Source organism: Carassius carassius, chromosome 27 (genome assembly GCF_963082965.1).
Source record: "Carassius carassius chromosome 27, fCarCar2.1, whole genome shotgun sequence".
NCBI classification, from domain to species: Eukaryota; Metazoa; Chordata; class Actinopteri; order Cypriniformes; family Cyprinidae; genus Carassius; species Carassius carassius.
The window spans coordinates 30,034,212-30,060,052 of NC_081781.1; the positions used below are offsets into that span (position 1 = coordinate 30,034,212).

The 25,841-nt window shown below is 41.8% G+C and overlaps 2 protein-coding genes across 3 annotated transcripts in view; one reads left to right on the forward strand and one right to left on the reverse strand.

The window, feature by feature from the left end:
* rpf2 (ribosome production factor 2 homolog) overlaps nucleotides 1-18,150 on the reverse strand; it is an 81,429-nt gene extending 63,279 nt beyond the window's left edge. Inside the window, exon 1 of the mRNA XM_059513389.1 lies at nucleotides 18,147-18,150. The gene's annotated coding sequence lies outside the window, so the exon portion shown is untranslated. The remainder of the gene's footprint in view (nucleotides 1-18,146) is intronic.
* LOC132107152 (heterogeneous nuclear ribonucleoprotein Q) lies at nucleotides 17,971-25,177 on the forward strand. Of its 2 annotated transcripts, XM_059513383.1 has the most exons (11): nucleotides 17,986-18,123; nucleotides 19,034-19,193; nucleotides 20,530-20,648; nucleotides 20,731-20,838; nucleotides 21,184-21,297; nucleotides 21,946-22,122; nucleotides 22,277-22,412; nucleotides 22,520-22,725; nucleotides 22,833-22,982; nucleotides 23,056-23,177; nucleotides 23,974-25,177. In XM_059513383.1, exons 2-11 carry the CDS (start codon nucleotides 19,046-19,048, stop codon nucleotides 24,578-24,580), a joined length of 1,887 nt encoding a protein of 628 aa, XP_059369366.1. In that variant the 5' UTR covers nucleotides 17,986-18,123; nucleotides 19,034-19,045; the 3' UTR covers nucleotides 24,581-25,177. The 2 variants fall into 2 exon arrangements, with proteins under 2 accessions (XP_059369365.1, XP_059369366.1); XM_059513382.1 differs by lacking the exon at nucleotides 19,034-19,193 and having other exon boundaries at nucleotides 17,971-18,123.
* The last annotated feature ends 664 nt before the right edge of the window (nucleotides 25,178-25,841 follow it).

The window sequence follows — 25,841 nt, forward strand, 5'->3', positions numbered from 1 at the left end:
TGTTTGTGGATTTGAAAAAAGCCCCAGAATATCTCCTCCCATCAACTCTGAAGAGCTCAAACAACTCTAAACTGACCTGATATAGAACTGAGTGAAGCTGAGTGGCAAACTGAGAGAACTACAGTACACATATTATACAAACAAAAACTTATTTTGAGTGTAATTAATCACAATTAATTGTTTGACAGTACTAATATATATATATATATGTGTGACCACCCTACATATAGTTTGGGTCACAAATTAAATTATTTATATATTTTTTATTTTTACACATTACTTTCTATTTACATGTATATATATATATATAAGTTTTATTTTAATTACTTTAAAGGAGCTATGTGGAGGTTTTTACTAAAAAAAAGTCTTTAAGATAGAGTTTTCATTTGTACATGTATGAGCCAACCATGATGTAAAAAAAAAGAATGACACCTCGACTGTCCACCACGGTTGCCTCTATCAGCCTGTAGGCTCAATTGTGTGTGGAGGAGTCGGGCCCGAATTGGCGCGAAAATTCACAAAATGTGATGTCATGCGCGTTCTCGTCTACTTGGGCTTACAACCGTACGGCACGCCAGCCATTATAGTAAGCAGCAGCAATAGTGTTTTCAAATGGACTCTGCGGATGGAAAGAAGCGACCAGCCTCCAGCACAATTCAGTTAAGTTATACGTAAGTTATATATAAAAAAAAGAGCGTGCACACTGAGAATGAGCATGAGACTGGCTGCAGTTCCTCTAATGGCCACTGGTGTCAGTAACGGTTAGAAATTTCAGAACCTACGCAATTAGCCTTTCTCCAAGCCCCGCCCCCCTTAGTTACTGTTGCTACTTCCGACAAACAAATGGTCAAACACGACCAGTGCGACAGATTGCCATGACGGAAAGAGGTATACCCGTGTGTGTCAGTGACCTTTTTTGGAGTAATACCTCCGCGATATCCTCCAGATTGAGGCAAAAGGGGTTACAGTATGCCGTGGAGGGGGAAAAAAGCGAAATCTGAGAAACACCATGACCTGTAACTCAAATGCAACCAGCACAGCCTTGTGTACCAGTCATGCTTTTGCAGTGCCGGGAAAGTTCTCTTTCATATGTTATGGTCTATTATTGTCTATTGCGAGTAGCTATTTTTATTATTATCTTGGTGAGCTAAGGTTTTAAAAATGATAACTAAATACTAATTTCAGCTGCTATGGCAAAGCAAATAAGGCAGAGTCTTTATCTTAATTAATTTCATTATTGCCAAATATCCATCTTAATTTAGAATTTATCTTAATTATATTTTTTAAGAAAGACTCGTTTTTATTGGTGCGTTGGCCTATTTATAGGCTAAATGAGTCTATACCTAGGGCTATTTAGAGTTCTGAGATGTTACGATGTTATTTTATTTCTTTGTTCAGACATATACAATTACCTCATCAAATCCCCTGGTGTGAACACCATGTGTACATACCATGTGTCCTACACTTGCAGTCATGTTTAAATACCCATAAAGCATCGATTACATTAACTGTTCATTTAGAAAAAAAAAAATGTTTATTCAAAAGCACTGTGTTACACAATGGCTGTAATGAGCTCAGTCTGTCAGTGGCACAGCTTGTACAGTGTCAGTGAGGGACACGGTTTTTTCAAAAAAGCAAAAATAGACTAACTGCAGAAACGTATCTTATTCCCCACACAACTAGTGCATTTCATTGTTGCTTATCAGTGTAGAGCTGCCGACCATTATGCATAGCAATGTCATAACATAGCAACAGAAAATTGAGTGGCCATCTCTGCAGTGGTATTATTTTGTTATTCTTTGATTTGCCGAATCATTGCTAATTTTTTAGGCATGATTCTCGGCAGTTTTCTCGACATATCTGCGCTCATTTGTCTTCCGCTTCGTGTTGCTTAATGGCGAGCGCTTGTTTGTTTTACCCTTCGCCGCGGTTGCTATGCGCTCGCAGTGCATTATGGGAGTAAAAGTCCCGGATGTCCGACCTCGAGAATGTCATAGAAAAGGTTACTCATGTATCACTTACCTGAAATACTTAAGTTGTTTTCTTAAGATACTTACCTGAATTCAGGCCAGTTGTAAGAATTAGGGCATTTCTGTACATTCGGTTAAGGTTCCTATCATTTATTTATTGTTTATTTGATCTATACAGTGTGTATTATTTTTTACCAACATGTTTATGAATAATTTTGTGACACAGAGCTGTAGGTTGCCTTAGGAAGCCAAGAGAGCAGGGAAATGGGGAACGATCACTGCAGAGGGACAACCAGTGATCGAAGTAAAGTGTTCGTCCCAGTATGAAATGTTACAAGTTCCTACAACCACTTTGACACCATCAAAAAAAATCCATAACATCACATCTTCATACTTAACACACCAGTCCAATCAAATGAGAGTTGCTCAGCTTGTAGGGGTAATGTGTCTGATGAAATGTACTATGAATGGTATTACTGTCACTGTTTTATTAGATACAGGAGCTCAGGTGAGCATTATGGACGTAAAGCTTCGCCCACTCACAGAGATTATTGACCCACAGGAACTGGAGGTCAGAGATGTAAAAAAGGACCTAATATCCTTCCATGGTTGGGTGGAGATTTTGCTTAACCTTCTAGGGAGTGAAGACCCTAGACTGGATATACAGGTTCCTTTTCTGGTAAGCAGAATTGGGTTAGAAAGACCCATTCTGGGCTTTAATGTCGTCCAAGAGATTATAAGAGCTGGTGAAAGTCAATCACAAAGCTTGTTCACCCTTGCCAACCTCCTTGGCACAGCAATGGAAATTGAAAACGATAAGGCCAATGCTCTTGTCAATATCATTCAATACCAGAAAACTTCAAATGAGCAAGATTTGGATTTCGAGGTTTCAATAAATGTTGGACCACGGGATATTGTTATCCACTCAGGTTGCGCTACTCATGTTAAATGTCATGTTCCAAGCATCTTCAATCTCACCAGCCCAGTGGTGCTGTTTGAACCTGTCATGGAGTGTCCACAGTTTGACCAGTTAATTATTGGTGAGGGACTTTTGAAAATTCAAAATCCACAGAATCCATATGTTCAAATACCTATTGGCAATCAAACTATGCATAGCATCACACTGCCCCGGAAGACCACACTTGGGAGTATTCAAACAGTCAGAAAAGTAATTGAAACTGATCAAGCAGATTTTCAACCTTTGTATGTGGAAGTAAACAGCTTGGACTCCCTGGCTGGTACCAAGGATGAAGGAAGAAATCCTCCAACACTTTGGCATCCTCCATTTGATCTAAGCCACCTCAGTAAAGAACAGAAAAAACAGGTGAAAAAACTGCTTTTTGAAGAGTCAGCAGCTTTTGCACGTGACGATGATGACATAGGATGCATTCCTAGTCTGCAGATGGCTATTACATTGAAGGATGACATACCTGTGCAAAGAACGTATGCCTCTGTGCCTAAACCACTCTATCAGGAAGTCAAGGAGTACATTCAAGACTTGTTGGCTAGAGGTTGGATTGTCAAGTCCAAGTCACCATACTCTGCTCCTGTTGTATGCGTAAGAAATAAAGATGGTTCACTTAGACTTTGCATTGACTACCGTTCGCTTAATAAGAAGACAGTACCAGACAGACATCCTTTGCCTCGTATACAAGATATTACAGATACTTTAGGGGGTTACAGCTGGTTTTCCATCCTTGACCAAGGGAAGGCATACCACCAAGGGTTTATAGCTGAGGGATCCCGACATCTGATGGCTTTTGTTACATGAGTGGTTAACGTTTCCTTTTGGGCTAACCAACGCACCTGCTGCATTCCAGAGAAGCATGGAAGAGATGCTGGACTCCCTTCGAGATGATTGTTGCATACCTTACCTGGATGATATACTCTGTTATACAAAGAATTTTGAAAACCACCTTGAAAGACTTAGAAGGGATTTAAAAGCACTACAACAGCATGGGGTGAAACTTAGACCAAAAAAATGTGAGTTCTTCAAAAGAGAGGTTTGCTATGTGGGACAACTCATTTCTGCTGAGGGTGTCCGCATTGACACCAAAGACATCACCGCCATTTTGTCACTTGGAGAAAAGTCACCAAGCACTATTGGAGAAGTGTGAAGATTGCTGGGATTCTTAAGCTATTACAGAACATACATCCAGGACTTCTCTAGAATTGCCAAACCCCTCTATGATCTTCTGCAAGTAAAGAACAATAATACAGACAGACTGTATTACAAAAAATTACAATCTTCACTCTGGCAAGCTTGAATTCCTAGCTTTAAAGTGGGCTATATGTGAGAAATTCCGGGATTATCTGATCATCTGTCAAGCTCAATGCTGTGGGCCATTTTTGGGTGGGAGAATTGTCCGATTTCCATTTTGGCATCAAGTATAGACCAGGAAAGGAAAATATAGATGCTGACACTCTCTCTCATTGTCCTCTGGACATAGAATGGTATGTGGCCTTATGTTCAGGAGAAATGTCAGTTGATGCAGTCTGTGCAACTTGGGAAGGGAGCCAGGTAGCAAAGAAAAAGGATGTAGCCTGGATAGCTACTCTCATTACAGCTCAGAACTCTGATATTACCAACACATGCCCATAATCGTCTCACCGTAGTTTTCTGTCAACAATACATCACAGTGAGTTACACAGAGCACAGAAAGAAGATCCTACTATTGGGGACATATTAAAACTTAAAGAAAACAACCAGACTCTCACCAGTGAAGTCAGAAGAGGGTTACATGGCCCAGTCAAGAAATTATTACATGAGTGGAAAAAACTGCACCTTGAAAATGGCTTGCTGTATCGAAGGACCACTCACCAGAAACAACTGGTCTTACCTGCTGAATTTAAGAAAAATGTCCTGAAGAATCTTCATGATGACATGGGTCATGTGGGCACAGAAAGGGTGATACATCTGGCAAGAGAGAGATTTTATTGGCCACATATGAAAATGGACATTGAAAATTATGTTACCAGAAGATGTTCATGCATTAAGCAAAAAAAGTCTGTTACCCATGAGAGAGCACCAATGGGAAGCATTACAACTACTTTTCCTCTTGAACTCGTTTCCATAGATTATCTACACTTGGAGAGAAGTAAAGGTGGTTTTGAGTACATACTGGTTGTAATTGATCACTTTACCAGGTATGCTCAAGCCTATGCAACCAAGAACAAGGCTGGAAGAACTGCGGCAGAAAAGATATTCAATGATTTTATTCCACGCTTTGGATATCTAAATAAATTACATCACGGCCAAGGAAGAGAGTTTGAGAATGAACTGTTCAAGACCTTGAATAGACTGTCTGGAGTTGGAAACTCAAGAACCACACCCAGCTGAGCGATTCAATAGGACTCTCTTACAAATGCTGAGAACACTCCAAGAGAAGGAAAAGGAGAACTGGAAAGAACATCTAGCATGTGTTGTCCATGCTTATAACTGCAGGAGACATGAGTCAACTGGATTTCCACCCTTCTACTTAATGTTTGGCCGATCTCCTCGTCTGCCAGTTGATCTACTGTTTGGATTGAATTCAGAAGAAACAGATGATTCTCCAACAAGATATGCTGATAAATGGGCTGCACGAATGAAAGAAGCATACAGAATTGCAAATGGAAACAGTAAACTGTCTAGTGAAAAAGGAAAAAAATATTATGACCGTCAGTCAAGGGGAATGACTCTGCATCCTGGAGATAGAGTACTTGTCCAGAATATTAGAGAAAAGGTGGACCAGAAAAACTTAATTCTTACTGGGAGAAAGAAATCTACATCATTAAAGAACAACTAAATGACAGCCCAGTATATAGAGTCAGTCCAGAAAATGATACGTCAAAAATTCGTACTCTACACAGAAATCTGCTACACCTTGTAAATGACTTACCTGTTGACCTACCTGTTCCATCACCTGTATCTGAGATGCCACCTGCAGCAAGAAAGGGGAACAACATAAAGACAAGGTCTACAACTAAGAGAGATACTTCATCAAACAGTGATGTGACTGATTCTGAAGAAAAAAATACATACTACTGGTTAAGGATACCAGAGAGTACACAAAAAAGAGAAATAAATGTACAACCTATGTTGTCAAAGGTGAGTGATCCAACTTACCAACGATCGTCTGAAGAACTTACATTTCCCAGTCCGAGAAGACCTATAAATGGAAATAGACAAAGCAAACAAAAAGAGGAACTTACAGAAACAAAAAAAGATGAGGAACATCTACCTGCAGAAACACAAGCGGATGAAGAATACTTGCCTGTAAATGAGGATGGACTCATACCAGAGAGCATCCATGAAAATGGAGGCATTCCTGTTGTCCCTCACATACTCACATACAACTAATGAAAATCCCCCTTCAATACAACCCAGAAGATCTACAAGACATCAAAGACCAGCACAGAGACTCACCTACTCACATTTAGGTCAGCCATCATTACAAACACACGCAGCAGTTAACACTTTAGGGTTTTATGGGACACCAGCCATGCCAGCAAGCAGTTATTCCCAATACTACACTTCTCCAATACCAATATACATACCATTATTCTACATATCTGCTCCTTTCATACCATACCAGACAATTACACCATTATACATCTATTGAGAGATAAAAAGAACCAACAAAGTTAATATGGTTATTTAAAGAATATTTGGAGGCATTAGCTTCTTTGTTGGGGAGAGTGTGACCACCCTACATATAGTTTGGGTCACAAATTAAATTATTTATATATATTTCAATTTTATTTTTACACATTACTTTCTATTTACATGTATGTATATATATATATATATATATATATATATATATATATATATATATAAGTTTTATTTTAATTACTTAAATATATGATGAGTTTGCACTGTGTAGTTCAGCTGCATTTTCTGAACTCTGGGTGACAGTTGAGAGAGTAGAGTTACCATGACGATTGCAGCGCATCCTCAGACAACAAAGAGGACCGTTAAGGAAACAACTAATTCTTGTCTCTCTCTCTCATTTAATGTCAAGTTGATTACTGCTTCTCTATTGTTTTTTAATTATATTCTATATATTTGTTTTCTTTTTCTTTATTATACAATTAACAAAATATGCCTCTAACACTAGCTTGCTCTATTCTTTTTCTATTTTATCGGTTTTCTTTTTATTATTTTATTATTACGTGTGCTGTGTGATGCTCACAGAGACTTGTTGTAGTACGTGTGTATCATTGCTCTTTGGTTGATTGTGATTGCTTCTATTGTCAAGTAGTCACCTTTATTTGTATAGTGCTTTTAACAATACAGATTGTGTCAAAGCAACTGAACAGCATTAAATAGGAAAATAGTGTTCATAATGCAAACAGGCAGATCGTCACTGAATTCAGTGATGTCATCATCCAGCTCAGTTCAATATTGTTCTAATTTTAAGTCGCTTTGGATAAAAGAGTCTGCTAAATGACTAAATGTAATATTGCCATGTTTTCATGTTCTAATCATACCAATCACCAGAATTTTTAAGTATGATCATTAGTTTTTATCACACAAAAAAATTTCAGTCGTTCATCATTTACTCACCTGTATGAATTCCTTTCATGAAGGAGCGCTCTCAATAAAGCATCCACCCTAGAGTTTCTTAGGTTGCATATTAATGAGACGGTTTATGAAAGAACAAAAGAAAACACAGTGCCTTCAGTGTCAGACCAATCTCTCTTTTGTCTCACATTTCCAACTGAACTCCAAGAATCCTCCAAAACGACACGACCCTGACTGAGGGTTTCAAATGAAAGAATTAGCTAACAGGGCTGTAGAAATGGACACCTCGGCCCTGATGAAAGAGATCTGATATGCATTCATACATGTACAGTTATAACACATTTTGCGATACTACATTATTAATGTCATGCAACAAAATTTCTGCCATAAGTGTGTGATTAACTGATGTTTTTTATGTAGTTGTTGTGCTTTAAAACAATAACTAATTTTTTTTTTAAATGGCAGAATTTGGTGGTGGATATGCAGGATTAGACCCTTTTGGCAATAGAAGTAAATTATCTAAAACCACTAGTAAATGTATTATTTTACACAGCAGACTTAAAAAATGTAGTAGGGGTTTTAGTGATACTTTTGCCACTATACTGACAGAGCATGATGATAGGATATGAAGGATGAACTAAAGAAAGAAAGACTGTATTCACTGTTCCTCATGATAAAGAGCAGTGTGTCCAGTGTTGTGATATGTGCAGACTAATGCGTTCCCATCGATCTCAATGCCAGCTGCTCAGCTGGAGCATGTAGGCACTTTGAGGTCTGTCATCTTTGCACTTACTGGTGCTGGTCATATAATTAGAATATCATCAAAAAGTTTATTTATTTCACTAATTCCATTCCAAAAGTGAAACTTGTATATTACATTTATTCATTACACACAGACTGATATATTTCAAATGTTTTTTTCTTTTATTTTTGATGTTTATAACTGACAACCATGGAAAATCCCAAATACAGTATCTCAGAAAATTAGAATATTGTGAAAAGGTTCAATATTAAAGACACCTGGTGCACACTCTATATTCTACTTTTATTTATCAATTGCAAAAGACAAACATGAAGTGTCTACAAGAATACAATGTCTTTTTTCCTTTTTATGAACTTAACAACCTCCCCCCTCCCCAAACCCATAATTCACTTACACATTAAAAACAATAATTAAATAAATAAAAAAATAAAAAGATAAAAAAAAAATGAAAAATACAAATAAAATAAAACACAAAAATATATAAAAACCTTTATATGTACTCATATATACACCTATACCTATACAGTAATAATTCAAGATATCAATGTAAGTTGCTAGTGATAATCATTAACTGTACAAAGTAAATATCAAACACTTGCTGCCTACTCCTCGGACATCAAATCGAGTTATCTGTTATGTTGGAGTGTCTCAGGGTGAACAGATCAAAAGCAGGGGACTATCTGCCGCTGGCGGACCGGGACGGAAGGAACAGTACCTATATAACCATATAACAGGATTTTACAAAGAGACTTCTTGAGCTGGCAGCTTATCTAGATAGTTAAGTAGTGGTCTCCACTGAGTATAGAACCTGCCAGTTGACCCCCTAAGTGAGAATTTGATTTTCTCCAGTTTCAAAAGGCCTAAAATGTCATGTAGCCAAACTTTGATTAATGGCGGTTGAGGGGACTTCCACAATAACAAAATTCTCTTGCGAGCAATAAGAGAGGCGAAGGCAATTATGTTATTTTGAGTGGTTGTGGTATGGATGTTGTCTGGGGGCTTGCCAAAAATAGCGTTATGTGGGGTTGGAGTTAAATTTATGCCTAATATATTTGAAATTGTTTTAAAGAATAGTCGCCAGAATTCAGACAACTTGGGGCATGTCCAAAACATGTGGGTAAGATTGCATGGGGCCTGCAAGCATCTGCTACAATTATCATCAAATTTGTCTGGATAGAGCTTTGACAATTTGTCCTTACTATAGTGTAATCTGTGAAAGACTTTAAATTGTATTAGTGACAGTCTAGCGCAGCTGGATGACGAGTTTACAACCCCCATGGCTCCCTCCCAAAATTTTTCCGAGAAATTCAATTGGAGTTCTGACTCCCAGTTCATCTTGGTCTTATGTAAAATAGATTCATTGTTGGAGGACAATAAGTTATAAAAAAAAAGGAAATATGGCCCTTTGATAAAGTTTTGGCCTTAAGAGCCAGGTCCATCCCACTGGGTGTTGGAATCTGTGGGAATGACGTGGCATGTTTTTTCGCAAAGTCCCGCAACTGGAAGTATCGGAAAAAGTCTGATTTATGTAGATTGAAGGTAGAAACTAGTTGGTTAAAACTCGCAAACACACCATCAATGTACAGGTCCCCCAGACTACGCAACCCTTTGTTTTCTAAAATTGAAAATCGTGAGTCCGTCTTTGCTGGAATGAACAGGTGATTGTTGCAAATAGGAGTTGCTAGAGGGGGGGTGAGCCATCCGAAGTGGTGTCTTATTTGCATCCAAATTTTTAGAGTTCCAACTACCACCGGATTAGAAGTGAAGCTTGTTGGGGAAAAGGGCAAGGTATTACATGTTAAAGCTAGCAGCGACGAGGAGCAGGAGGCTGATTCACTCTGGCACCAACTAGATTGAGGGGAAGTAAACCAAGATATTATCTTATGCACATTGGCTGCCCAGTAGTAGCCAATAAGATTGGGTAGACCCAGTCCCCCAGCCAATCTATGCCTACAAAGCAGTGTACGGCTTGCCCTTGGCCGTTTACCAGCCCAAATGAATGATGAGATAATATTGTTTATAGCTGTGAAATAAGACTTGGGGAGGAAGATGGGGAGGCATTGAAAAACATACAAGTATCTTGGTAATACATTCATTTTTATGATTTGTATCCTACCGGCTAAGGACAACGGAAGGTAATTCCATCTTTGTAAATCGGACTTGACCGTCGTTGTTAATGAAGTAAGATTTTGCTCTCGCATTGTTCGCAAGGATTGTGTAACTGTAATGCCAAGGTATTTAAATCCTGTGTTGGCAATTTTGAAGGGTATAGTTGATGGCGATATGGCTACGGCTAATTGGTTTATTGGGAAGTATTCGCTTTTAGAGATATTTAGCTTATATCCCGTCAGACGACCAAAAAAGTTCAACAAAGTCAGGATACGTGGGATGCTTGCCAAAGGGTTACTTACGTAAAGAAGCAGATCATCTGCATATAACGAAACTTGATGCTTTATGCCCCATCTTTCAATCCCCCCAAGTCCCCCCTCCATTTTTAAGGCAGCCGACAATGGTTCAATTGCCAGCGCAAATAACAATGGGGATAACGGGCACCCCTGTCGTGTTCACCGAAAAAGTGGGAATGGAATAGAACGTTGGTTATTTGTGCACACTGCGGCGCAGGGAGACGAGTAAAGTAATCTGATCCATGATATTAAGTTAGTATTAAAACCAAACTGTCTCAGGGAAAAGAAGAGGTAGTCCCATTCCACCCTGTTGAAGGCCTTCTCGGCGTCAAGAGATATTATTGCCTCTGGGATGTTAGAGGAAGCTGGAGAGAGGATGACGCCGAGAAGCCGCCTTATGTTGGAGTATGAATGTCTTTCCCTTATATATCCCGTCTTGTCCTCTGAAATGATTTTGGGCATGACAGATTCCAATCTCCGAGCTAAGATTTTTGCGAGTATTTTAACATCTACCGGGAGAAGTGATATTGGTCGATAAGAAGCACAGCTAAGTGGGTCCTTACCCCCCTTATAAAATAAAGAGATGGAAGCCTGCATAAGAGTGGGCGGCAGAGTGCCTCGATTAAATGAGTAGTTAAACATTTCAAGTAATAGAGGAGCTAACTGATCAGAGAATTTTTTATAGGATTCAACCGGGTATCCGTCGGGGCCTGGGGATTTGCCACTGTTCATTGAGTGTATTGCTTCTTTAATTTCTGAGAGAGTAAGAGCGGCGTCTAGTCTCAGATTGTCCTCGGGTGACACTTTGGGTAGGTCCAATTTTCCAAAAAAGTTATTTAGTTGGTTTTCATCTGTGAGGGACTCCGATGTGTATAGTTGGGAAAAAAATGATTTAAATGTGTCATTTATTCTGTCCGGGTTAGCAGTTATTGAGCTTGACTCATCAATTATCTGAGTAATTTGATTTGATGCTGCTTTTGCCTTCAGCTGATGAGCTAAAAGGCGTCCAGCTTTGTCACCATGTTCGTACACTAACCCCCGAGAGCGAAGGAGAAGCTGTTCAGCTTCAGAAGTGAGAAGGAGATCAAGTTCAGTTTGGAGTCTTATTCTTTCTTTATATAAATCCGGTGAATTTGCAGAGGATAGTAGGTTATCTAGATTTGCAATAGCTTCCTCCAGCTCCTTCTGCCGAGCTCTGCGCAATTTATTCGTATGTGACGTGAAAAAGATAATTTTACCCCTTATGTAGGCTTTGAGAGTTTCCCATAATATGGATGGGGAGGTTTCATCACTCTTTTTAGTTTCACAGAAGAAAGTGATCGATTCAGAAATATGTTTGCAAAAGTTGTCATCTGCCAGCGAGAGAGGGTTTAGCCTCCAGTGTCTGAATCCCTTCGGCTTCATGCTAAAGTGAAGGTCCAAGACCACTGTGGCATGATCCGACACTGTTATGGGTAGATACTGGGTGGAGACGATCGCTGGAATAAGCTTTTTATCCATCACAAAATAGTCTATGCGTGAGAATGAGCGATGTGCGTGAGAGAAAAAAGAATATTGTCTTACAGAGGGATGTAAAAATCGCCATGGGTCCACCAATCCATATTGACTCATAAACATGGAAAAAGCCTGGGACATTTTCATGACCGAGGTTGATCTCAGACTAGATCTGTCCAATTTTGCATCTATCACACAGTTCATGTCTCCTCCCATTATCAGAAGGTGAGAATCTAAATTTGGAATGGTAGCAAACAATGAAGTAACAAAATTATAGTCGTCCCAATTAGGAGCGTATACGGATACCAGGATTACCTGCTTTTCATATAATGTACCAGTAACAATAACATAGCGACCGTTTGAATCTGTCATTATTTTATCTGAAGTGAAATTAACATTTTTCCGGATTAATATAGCCGTGCCTCTTGATTTCACATTAAATTGTGACTGAAACATTTGGTCAATCCAAGGTTTATTTAATTTTCTATGGTCAGAGTTGCAGAAATGCGTCTCCTGTAGAAACATTATGTCCGCATTTAAGTTTTTGATATGTGTCATAACTTTTGTGCGTTTGATTGCAGCGTTAAGCCCACCAGTGTTTAGTGAGGTAATCCTCACAGCTCGTCCACCAGCGGCACTCCCCCTGGTTACACTAGCCATAGATCAGCACTCCGTGGTAAAATTGTCAGGTCAGTCTCAAGGAGTAAGCAGCAAACAGCGAGTGGGATCTTCTGTACAGAAATAGCCAAATGTAACATGAATACACACATAACACAGAACACAAAATATACAAATTCAAGTGAAAACTTCCCTCCCCATCCCTTCTCCCCTGTCCCATTCATCAAAACTAAAACCAAGTAGTCATACTTCCCTTTCTGCATCGTCTTTCCTCTTATCCTTAATTTGTCCCAGCTCCTGCAGTTTAAAGAGCCAGTTGGGACCCCCAAAGTAATGAACGTGAACATTACATTTTTCATAACGGTTATATAGTACGAGTAGATATCAAGATAGATTTAGCCTCAAATTAGGATTAAATGTAAATGGAGTGTAATACACAACATTAATGTTAGCTTCTGAACCCGCTGAACTAGATACAGGGCTAATCCAGCATAACAGTTAAAAGGTAAACATCCAGCATAGGCCACACAGAGTCCAACCAGTTCTTAAATCTCTTTGAGATAAATTCAATAACTCACTTAGTGTATCGTCTTTGTAAAAAAAATGCAGCGCACAAAGGCTCAGCGGGTTTCCGTCTTAATCTTAAATTTTACGAAAGCAGCTCATCCTGTAAGGAGAAAGCTAGCTATGTTAGCATGGACCACGTTAGCCACGAGTAAAATAGCAGTCAATCTAGTCGGGTCTGTTGATATTTGGCAGCTAAGGTAGTGGCTTCCTCGAGAGATGAAAATCTCTTCTTCGCTCCACTCTCCAGAGTAATCTGTAAACGGGCCGGGAAGAGAAGTGCTGGCCGAAGAGCGAGGTTGTAGAGATCGGCCATCACCGCTCGATATTTAGCTCGTTCGCTGGCGACTTCTGGTGTGTAGTCCTCAAAGATCTGGCTTGGTGTCCATTGGTATTGAAGTTTCCCACGTCTCTTACGAGCCTCCCGAATTATCAGCTCCTTGGTTTGATAATGATGCAGGCGAAGTATAACCGGTCTGGGCCGTGATCCGGGTTGAGGTTTAGCGGTGAGCGTTCTATGCGCTCGGTCCAATTCAGGAGGAGACTGAAGGATCTGGTCGCCGAGTACTTCAGCCAAGAGCTCGGCGAAAAAACTCGTAGGCCTGGGTCCCTCGATTGATTCTGGAAGGCCGATTATTCTAATATTATTTCTGCGGCTGCGGCTCTCAAGATCGATCGTCTTCGCTGTTAGTTTAGCGTTGTGATCTGCTAATGCGTCACACCTCTCCTCCAGTGCTTGAATTCGTTGGTCTTGCAGCTCAGCGTGGGATTCTAATGAGTCCATTCGCTGACCATGTTCTGTTATTGTTGTCTGCATTTTTTCGAGTCTCAATTCCAGGGCAGCGAATGTTGCTTTGAAGTCGGCTGCAATACTAGCTCTGTGGTCTTCTAGCATGTTAGCTATGCTAGCTAGCGTTGTGCTGCTGCCTGTAGGAGAGTCGTCAGCTTCAGTCTTTTTGGACGCTTTTGATGCTTTTGACATTTCTCTAGGGTGTTCGTGGTTCTAATGTTAAATCTTCTACTCTTAATTGGTTGGGGTTTTGAGGAAAAAGTAAGTTTTCAAAGTTACTGCTGTGTGCTTTCACATGTTCACCCAAACCGGAAGTCCTGGTGCCACACTCTAATCAGCTAATTAACTCAAAACACCTGGAAAGCCTTGGTCTCTCAGTCTAGTTCTGTAGGCTACACAATCATGGGGAAGACTGCTGACTTGACAGTTGTCCAAAAGACGACCATTGACATCTTGCACAAGGAGGGCAAGACACAAAAGGTCATTGCAAAAAAGGCTGGCTGTTCACAGAGCTCTGTGTCCAAGCACATTAATAGAGAGGCAGAGGGAAGGAAAAGATGTGATAGAAAAAAAGTGTACAAGCAATAGGGATAACCGCACCCTGGAGAGGATTGTGAAACAAAACCCATTCAAAAATGTGGGGGAGATTCACAAAGAGTGGACTGCAGCTGGAGCCAGTGCTTCAAGAACCACTACACACAGACGTATGCAAGACATGGGTTTCAGCTGTCGCATTCCTTGTGTCAAGCCACTCTTGAACAACAGACTGCGTCAGAAGCGTCTCGCTTCAAAAAGGACTGGACTGCTGCTGAGTGGTCCATAGTTATGTTCTCTGATGAAAGTAGATTTTGCATTTCCTTTGGAAATCAGGGTCCCAGAGTCTGGAGGAAGTGGACTTGGCACCTGCACACAGTGCCAAAGCTTCCAGTACCTGGTATAAGGACCATGGTATCCCTGTTCTTAATTGGCCAGCAAACTCGCCTGACCTTAACCTTCCTTGTGAAGAGGAAGATGTGATATGCCAGACCGGACAATGCAGAAGAGCTGAAGGCCACTATCAGAGCAACCTGGGCTCTCATAACACCTGAGCAGTGCCACAGACTGATCGACTCCATGCCACGCCGCATTGCTGCAGTAATTCAGGCCAAAGGAGCCCCAACTAAGTAGTGAGTGCTGTACACGCTCATACTTTTCAGTTGGCCAAAATCTCTAAAAATCCTTTCTTTGTATTGGTCTTAAGTTATATTCAAATTTTCTGAGATACTGAATTTGGTATTTTACTTAGTTATCAGTTATAATCATAAAAATTTTAAGAAATAAACATTTCAAATATATCAGTCTGTGTGTAATGAATAAATATAATATACAAGTTTCACTTTTGGAATGTAATTAGTGAAATAAATCAACTTTTTGATGATATTCTAATTATATGAACAGCACCAGTAAGTGCCCTTCAAGTGGAGCTGACAAATATTTTGATCAAGTCTGATGATACGAATGACGATGATAGTGAAATCGTATTTACAAGTGAAACTCATTTAGATATTTATGTCCTACCATGTAAGTGATAGAAAATAATATTTTTTTTATCATTAAGGTGCACTTATTTGGGTCACAATGTTGTTGTGTAAGGCTGGTTGTGTGAAAGCATCAACTCAAACGGTTCTCATGACTTACTGTAATTCAATAGTTATTTAAAGATTTGTTACGATGCTGCTCATGCTCAAAGACTGCTGTCGCTTGTTTCCTATTGTTTCCCATTGTTCAAAGTGCATGTTTTTGAAAATTATACTGTTATCAATTCCACATTTTTTTCTTTTATCATTTTTTAAACTACAAAAACTTGAAATCGTGATAACGGTGAGGTCCAGTGTATCTCCTGATGGGAATACAAACATTGCACAGACACATAGCATCACCTACTGGCCTGGCACCAAGAAAATAAAATAAAACATTCATGTAGTTTTTGCATGTAAATGTGTCAACTTTTTTGTCAGGTGTCTTTTTTAATTAAATGATGTCATTACGTTGCTGTCTTGCCACCAGCCAATCGCTGCACTGCTGATCTTGGTTTGGTTTCCATTATCAATACATTTTCGTTTTCGACTCGTACATTACACATCACGCCCTGATGTCACGTGTCGTTACGGGATCTTTACTGATTGTGTGTGAAAGCACGCACATATCCCGGGTAAGCACTGGCAGTGTGAAAGTGCAAAATCTAGCGACTCGGGAACAATTGCCGGAACACTTTACCCGTGTATTTGCCGGAATGGCAGTGTGAAAGGGGCTATAGACAACTTAATCCAGATTTTAATCAAATCCACAAATTTGTTTGAAGAACCAAATTATCCAGGGACCAGTTTATAGGATTAAAAGATCTGGCATCTTTCAAATCTTCTCAGATGTATTAAGCGAGGTATGAAGAACCCGGGGCCGTCACTAGTGGGGTGAAGGGTGCTGATGATTATAGGGTCCGGCGATCTCAACCGTCTGGCTGAGCCCAGCCTAAAAACATGATCAGGTCAGCTGACAAACTGCACATTGTCACAAAAACGTATCGTTTGCATGTGTTTCAGCTTTGCCAATTTAAACATTTAAAAGCATTGAAACATGAGACGAGGAAATCCTCAACTGTCTCGTGCGCTGTGTTCGGTGCACGCAGAGACACGTCTCACGGACAGCAACACCGGACTGAGCTCTCCTTCACGTCCTAATGCACCTGAATGAACAAATACAAGTCACAGTTTCAACATGCAAACAGAAAAAGATGTGTAAGAGCCCACTTCAGCACCTGCAGTATTCAGGGCGCACGTAGAGACAAGGCTCAAACCGAAACACAGAATTTGCATCTTCTTGCTCTTGAACCGATAAATACAAACAAACAAACAAACAAACAAACAACAACAACAACAACAACAAAAAAACTGTCTGTTATGTCTTAAGTGAAAGTAAACCCTAATGTTATGAAGCAACAAGAATACTGTTTGTATTCCACAAGGATGCACTGTTTTCTTTCAAATCAAAGCATAAATACACGTAGAAACAGCACATCCTTGTGAAATACAAACAGTATTCTTGTTGCTTCATAACGTTAGGGTTGAACCACTGATGGCAGATGGAGTGACGTCTTTCATACTTTTCTGGACCTTGACAGTGTAAGTTACTTGGTTACTATGGGACAGTCACAAGCCTCCCGGTTTTCATCATCAAAAATATCTTAAATTGTGTTCTGAAGACGAACGGAGCTTTAATGGGTTTGGAACGCCATGGGGGTAAGTGATTAATGACAATATTTTCATTTTAGGGTGGAGTAACCCTTTAAGTGTAAGATCAGTTTAAGATTGTAATCCACAAGCTTGAAAAAAACTCAAACATTGTGTAAATAGCACAAAATAAATAAATAGAACGAACATAAAAATTAAACACTTTCAAACAGGGCCCACTGTACAAGCTGCTGACCCCAGCCACAGCCCTGGAAGGACAGACCCCAGGTTTCTGAATAAATACATGCTTCAATGAAGTCTGCAGAAAAATGAGAAAAAGCCATTCCAGGGTTGCCAGGTTTTCACAATAAAATCAGACCAACTGCTACTCAAAATTAGCCCCAAACTAGCCTATTCCGGGGGTAAAATACGCTTTTTTTGGTAGGGTTCTACAGGTAAAATCGCATTTTAAAGGATAAATATCAAGTTATTGTGGTCGCTTCAACCCACGGACATGAATAAACACCCCGAGACAACAGTGATGAAGTATCCTGATCCCGCGGGAAACCCGCAGACTTGGCAACACAAGTCCGTTACCCCGGTGAGCGCGCGCCCCGCCCCTGATGGGCTGCGTCAGAAACCCCGTCGCGGCTGAGGCGGTTGATAGGAGCACCGCGCGTGAGCCGCGACGCCCGCCATTTTACATTATCGGGAATCAAGCGGAGCTCCGCCGGGGAGTCATTTACCGCCCCAGAACACATATTTACACCGACAGACCTGAACTGACCCGCGGAACAGAGCCAGGTAAGCGTGCCGCCGCTCCGGACACGATTCCGTGGCGTTTCGTGCTGCGGGGGCCTTTATTTGACCGGTGTTTGGAAACAATGTGCGGATCCCGCGGGGGGAGGGGTTACCTGACACATTAAACACGCTAGCTAGGCCTTCAGAACCGTTTAAACGCATACAAACGTACATCTGTGTGTTTTGTTGTAATCACAGCGTGTGGCTGCACACTAGATGATGATGAATGCGAGCGCGTGAGTCACGCTGTTGAGTTAGCAGGCTAATGCTAATGAAGAGACGCGCCTGAATCCCATTTAACGCGCCAAACTGGTTTTATCTCGCAGCTTTTCTGATTTTCTTCAGCTGTGTTGGTGGATAATGCGTTTATCGTACGTTTTGCGCAATACGTTGCCGTCTCCTAGTTTCTTAACAGTAATTCGCATGTTGTGTGTCTGTGAAGGGCCTGAGACACTGGCTGCAACCGCGCACCAATACAATCATAACGCGTGTGTATACGGATTACACACACACACAGACTGTGTAGATGCTGTTTAACACCAGCTCAGTCTGCAGCCCGGGACTGACTGACACGAGCATCGGTCTGGAGCTCACAGTGATCTAGCTCGCTGCTCGTGTTGTGTTATACTGAGGGAGATGAAGCTCATGACGGCACCTGTTCACTGTGTGTGTGTGTGTGTGTGTGTGAGAACATGCTGCTACTGGAGCGAGAGAGACTGTAGATGTTTGGGGAGGCTTTATGTATGTATGACTGTGATGGGAAAGGTCCAGATCTGCATCGCTGCAAAAATAAAGATTGGTGGACTTTTAGATAGCAATATAGAGGAACACTATACATAAAATAAAATACCCACTTAATTTGTGTAACTGTCTACCCAAACCTGCAGTAATTTGGCTCATTGCATTTGAACAGATTTCTGGAGACATGGCCACAGAACACATTAATGGGAATGGTACAGAAGAGCCGATGGACACGTCTGCTGCAGTTACCCATTCTGACCACTTCAACACTTTAGTAGAAGCTGGTCTACCACAGAAAGTTGCTGAAAAGCTAGATGAAATTTACCTGGCAGGTAAGCCAAAACTTGAACCCTGCAAATTGACATTCATCATATTCAGTGCATGTTGACCTGTCGGTGCCATGTGTTTTTTGTGTAGGGAATTGGCAGGTCATTAGCAACTTTGTGTGGTTTCTCTGCAAAATGGGTACTGCAGCGTTGAAAGTGAAAGTCGTGACATTTGCCAAGTATGGTTACCCATACTCTGAATTGGTGCTCTGCATTTAACCCATCCGAGTGCACACACACAGCAGTGAGAAGTGAACACACACCCGGAGCAGTGAACACACACACACACACACCCACACACACCCGAGGGGGGGGCGTACACCAGAACAATAGAGACAGCTGTCCAGAGCGGAGACAGGTGATGTCCTCTACAGCTCATCTATAACAGATCTTCATTGCGAAGAGGTGCGAGTAGGCCTGTCACAATCAATATATAGACTTATCACACAGTATATCTACATGACCTCAACTTTTTGTGATGCAATATATTTCCTCTTAAATTTACATAATGTATATATATATTTTACATTCCACTTGCACCCGTGGCCTTTGCATCTTCTCGTGTATGACGTGGTGTAGTCATGAGGTGTTCAAATAAAGACCGTCTGATCTGCAGATATGGCCTTGTTTAGGGATCTGTGCGTACGGTGTAGGGATTGTGTTTTCCAGCAGGACTGTGATCCCTTAATTTACAGAGAAAAGGAGGTTCTTTGTGCAGTTCTCTTTATTTCTACTTGAGCTTCTTGTTTGGCATTTATTCGGGTTTAAGGTATCTAATATTGTGATACTTAATTTCCATGATCTAAATGTTCTTAAGAATTAAAAGGTTGTCATTTGTAAGTGTGTAGGCCTTCTTGTATTATTATTCTGTTATATTATGATTATATATTCAGTGGAATAAAATGGTCTTTAAATGACAGTAATATTGCTTATTGCAATGTTTTTTCAACAAAACAAAGTTGTAATCGTGACAGTGCTGGGTGGGAGGAGACGGGTGCTCCTGGGACAATCATTAATACTGTATGAACGAGGTGCTGCCATTGACTATTGTGGTGATTATTCATTCTATACACAGTGACTATTCAGGTGATTTCTGTGGGGTTTCTGTAGTTGTGGAAAGCCTGGAAATATTAGGATAATTAGAGCGCAAGATGCTCTGGTCCCGTAATCACAAGTGACTGAAGTGATGGTCTGTGCTGAAGCCCTGTCCAAATGATGAGACCATGAACTCTCTCTCTGAGTGTGCTGATGTGTTCCTCGAGCCTAACTGGACGGGGCTGAAGCGTCCTGCAGTCGTCTCATCTCTTGGCCCCGCTGAGCTGTCCCTGTTCTCTCCCTGCAGGCCTCGTGGAGCACAGTGACCTGGATGAGAGGGCCATTGAAGCTCTGAAAGAGTTCGATGAGGAAGGGGCACTGCAAGTTCTGGTCCAGTTCAAAGAGAGCGACCTGTCCCATGTGCAGGTAAGAGCTCTCGCTCTCCTCTGTGTGTCAGTGTAGTGAAGGAGTGAAGGATTCACTGGCTCGCTCACTCTCTTTCACTCAGAACAAAAGTGCCTTTCTCTGTGGAGTGATGAAGACCTACAGACAGAGAGAGAAACAGGGGACCAAAGTTGTAGATTCCACGAAAGGACCAGATGAAGCAAAGATTAAGGTGCGCTTGGGCTTTTTATCGAACATTTAGAGCCCTGTGATTTCTGTGATGTGGAAAACGGTTACAAAAATTCAATTTACAGTTAAAAGAGGAATGTCATGGAATTTGTCAGTTTTATGCCTTCATGTGATAACCAGAAAAATGTAAATACACGAGTTTCTGAGGGGGGGAAAAGTGTCAAGGCTATTGTAAGAATAAGTGGAACCTTGTTTTTATGCGTTGTTATAATTAGACATGCTAAAACAGAATTTGGTAACTAAAAATAAAACCGATTTCATAGGGCCCTAAACGCGTCACTTCACTGATACGAGTGCCTGTGTTGATTGGTTTGGTGGTGTTTTTCAGACGTTGCTGGAGAGAACAGGCTACACTCTTGATGTCACTACAGGTCAGCGCAAGTACGGCGGTCCTCCTCCTGAGACGGTGTACACCGGTGCTCAGCCCACGGTCGGGACAGAGGTAATCACATCAGCTACATCAGGGCTCTTTAACAGCTGTCTGAATGATGAGTGTTGTACACTGTTCTGGAGTAACTTTGTTACGCTGACAGTTTACCGCTAAGAGCTGACTCAACAGCCTCTGCACATTTAAGAGCCATACGTCTGCTGTTAAACCCAGCAGATGCTGCTCCGATGTTAGCAGCTACTTCAGAATCTGTGTGCAGTTCCTAACATAGCTTGTTAATGCACAGTTAGTTTCAAAACCTCGGTGAGCAGGACCCAGACGTGAAGCTAATGCCACTTCATTGTCCCATGTAATCCATTCTTAGCTGCTTGACCAATAAAATAAATGGACCTCCTGATTCGATTATTCGTTAATGTGTGTAGATGAATGAGGAAGACGCCACTGACCAGTCACAGTGTTATTTTAGTATTTTAACTCCTATAGTTTTGTTTGCTTTTCAATTGAAAATGAGAAATATTGCTTTAGCAACCAGCTGAATTTTTTTCCGTTAATGTTTTTCAAATGATGTTAACAATAACCCTGGTCACAATCTGGTATTCTAGAGAGATTAATGAAAGGCCTGAGTCTCCAGACTGATACTTTGAAGAAATGTGGCTGTAAGGTTTGGCTCTAACCTGTCAGACTGACTTCTCCATACTGCAGATCTTTGTGGGGAAGATCCCGAGGGACTTGTTTGAAGATGAGCTGGTGCCTCTGTTTGAGAAGGCCGGGCCGATCTGGGACCTGCGTCTGATGATGGATCCTCTGAGCGGCCTGAACCGCGGCTACGCCTTTCTCACCTTCTGCACTAAAGAGGCTGCGCAGGAGGCCGTCAAGCTAGTAAGACACGCTGGATCACTCAGAAGAGTATCATGTGTCAACCTAGATTCACAGTCATATCTCAGAATCATCATTGGTTGTGTAGTGATGGACGTGGGTGTTTCACAAATTCAACTGTTGTTCAGGTGTTCAATCCCTGTTTTTCTCCTCTCAGTGTAACAATCATGAAATTCGCCCGGGCAAACAAATTGGCGTGTGTATATCAGTGGCAAACAACAGACTCTTTGTGGGCTCCATTCCCAAGAGCAAGACGAAAGAACAGATCGTTGAAGAGTTTTCCAAAGTCACAGGTGAACTTTGCTCTGAGTTGAGCGTGCATTCATCTGTGTCCTGTCAACGTGCTCATTTCTTTTGGGTTCTTCAGATACACATTTAACATCCTTTCTCTGTTTCTCAGAGGGTCTTACTGACGTCATCCTTTACCATCAGCCGGATGATAAGAAGAAGAACAGGGGCTTCTGTTTTCTGGAGTACGAGGACCACAAAACAGCAGCACAGGCTCGACGGAGGCTCATGAGCGGGAAGGTGAAGGTCTGGGGCAATGTGGTCACCGTCGAGTGGGCCGACCCCATTGAGGATCCCGACCCGGAGGTCATGGCAAAGGTCAGAACACGATCCAGCAAGGTCTTTGGTGAAGGGGTTGTTCTGAAAGACGTTCCTGTTGAGATTCTCTTTCCACATTCTCATGTTGTCATCTCATCTGCTCCTAGGTGAAAGTGTTGTTCGTCAGGAACCTGGCAAACAGCGTCACTGAGGAAATACTTGAAAAAGCGTTCGGCCAGTTTGGCAAACTGGAGCGAGTGAAGAAACTGAAAGACTACGCCTTTATTCACTTTGATGAGAGAGATGGAGCGGTCAAGGTGAGACGCTTGGGAACAAGAGTGTTTTGTTGAGCGGTCGTTACAGTGGTGTGATGGATGTGGATGTTTGCAGGCGCTGGCAGAAATGAACGGTAAAGATTTAGAGGGAGAATACATTGAGATCGTGTTCGCCAAGCCACCTGACCAGAAGCGGAAAGAGAGGAAGGCACAGCGTCAAGCAGCGAAGACACAAATGTGAGTTTTGTGGGTTTAACAGCAGCGGTGTCCAGCTCTACTCATGAAGGGCAGCTATGCTCCAGACGTCCGGTCCAACTCTTATATAACACACGTATGCCATGTCCAAACACCCACACTTGTGGTCTCGCTCACTTAAGAGTGCATAAACGTGACGGGAAGTAAAAGTCATTAAACACGACGAAGCGTAGTTCCCTTAACCCACACTAGCTTCAGTACCACTCCGCACCACTGTTCAAGGCTCGGTGTAACCCATCATGGTTTGAAATAAATTGACTTTAATTTTTCTTTTTTTTTTCTCCAAGAGGTCAGGGAAGCCTTTCCAATGCAGATTAAATATTAATGAGATGTGTATATAAGTGTTGCTTGTTTTATTGGTGCAATGAGTAGTGTTGGTATTTCTGTTCAACATTTGCAGCTGCTTTTTATCACAATTAGAAGCACTAAGTGATAACTAATTAAACCAATTGTCATCTGTTATAGGGACTGCTGACAGACACAGAAGTTGATTTGTAAAATGTAAAGCAAGGATAAAGCGATTGCATTTTTAGAACACAAGTTTGACACCCACTTGTGGTCTTTGTCGACACTTGGGTCAGATAGAGGAAATGTCACAAGTAGTCAAATGCAGAGAATGTGTGTGTGTTTGGACAAGGCATGTGTGTTTGGAGTCCACCTGAACCCCCTGATGAGCTCAGGCAGGTGTGTGTTTGGGGTTGGACCTCCAGGAGCAGACAGAGGTGAGCAGTATCAGAGCGGCTTGCTCCATGTAAACATCTGTGTTCTTCTGTCCCAGGTATGATGATTACTACTACTACGGGCCTCCTCAGATGCCGCCTCCTGCCAGGGGCCGGGGCAGGGGTGCCAGTCGGGGCGGTTACTCCTACCCACCTGACTATTACGGCTACGAAGATTACTACGACTATTATGGTTATGATTACGATTACCATAACTACAGGGGCGGCTATGATGACCCGTACTTCGGCTACGATGACTTCCAGGCGCCCGCTCGAGGCAGAGGGGTGCGCGGCGGGGCTCGAGGCGGGGCGTCTCCGGGGCGGGGCAGAGGGGCCAGCGCTCCACGGGGCCGACCGGGCTTCCCTCAGCGCGGAGGTCTGGGGGCCAGCAGGGGCCCACACGGAGGAGCCAGAGGCGGGGTTCTGCCGAGAGGCCGCGGGGTACGTGCTGCTCGGGGTGGACGCGGTGGAAATGTAGGAGGCAAGCGCAAAGCCGATGGCTACAACCAGCCAGATTCCAAACGGCGCCAGACCATTAATCAGAACTGGGGCTCGCAACCCATTGCACAGCAACCCTTGCAAGGTGGCGATCATTCTGGTAACTATGGTTACAAATCTGACAACCAGGAGTTTTATCAGGATTCTTTTGGGTATCAGTGGAAGTAGAGAATGTAGGGCTCTTTTGTTTTCACTTCACTTCACAAAAAAAAAAAAAATACCCAATCCTTTTTATAGAGACTTGATTGGCCCTCCGATCCATTAACGGTTGCCTCTCTGCTCTTGTACATATTTTAAGAATCCGCTTGGACTCGATCAGTAGTCACTCCCTCCTGCTTCTGCCGAACTGTTTGTTTTATGTTTTGTTTGGAAGTCGTTTCCTACTTTTTAAAAAATCGGGATTGAAATTTTTAAATTAGCAGTTTTGTGCTCAACCTGTCTATTTGGCTATATAGTACCATGTGTGTTCATAGGATTTCTCCTCTTCATGTCTTAAGTAGGTAACAGCAACAACAACAAAAAAAGGACATAAATGAAAAGGAAAAAGTGTCGCCTAAACTTGTATTCAACAGAAAAAAAAAAATGCTATTTGTATGTTACAAAAGATAATGCTAGTCAAATAGCTTGTCTTGTTTTTGGGGAAAACGATAAAAAAGAAAAAAAAAAGGACTTTGATCCTAATTTTTGGCTTTACATTTTGGCTTGTATTCTTTGCTGTTTGTCTGCTTGAATAAACATACACGCACCAGTGTATAAAAACTCAAATTGTGTTTCAAATTCATGTTTCGGCAAATTCTCTCTTCAAATTGCCTACAAATTTATGGCTCCTAGTGGAAGAAAAAGGACCAAAGGTTTGCCTGTAGACGTGCTGCTCCCTCAGTCTGCATGCCTCAAATTGATCTCACCCAGTTGAAGTCCACATCCTCTCTCCACTCAAGCTTTGTGTAAACACATACCCCATTTCACACGACCTCCTCCAACTGAGAGGCCTTTCTTTACTCTGACTCACTGCCATTGCAATTTTTGGGCACCTTCTCTCTTGAGGTCCCCGTGCGTTTGGGCTTCAATGGGGTTTTGTTAGAGGAACTCCACGAGGACAGAGGCTAAACTCGATGATAGCCACAGAAAGCACAATTTGATGCTAAACAGCGAGTCCAGACGAGGCGTCGTTGTCGCTGGAAGCTCTAACTCTCTTTGCTCTTGCACGTTTGTCCCCAATTTGAGCCACTGGGAAGCTGCCATGCATGACTGTTTTTGCTTTCCTCCTTCTGTATCTCTGTAACTTTCCCGCCCCCTCCAGATCTCCTAATTCCTGTGGCTTCGACCCGGGCCTCTGTTGTGCTTGTCTCTATCGTCTCGGGCTCCTCACACGAGTGCATGCTGAATCATAGGGTGTCGTCGCTAGTCAATGCATTGTGCTTTCTGTCTT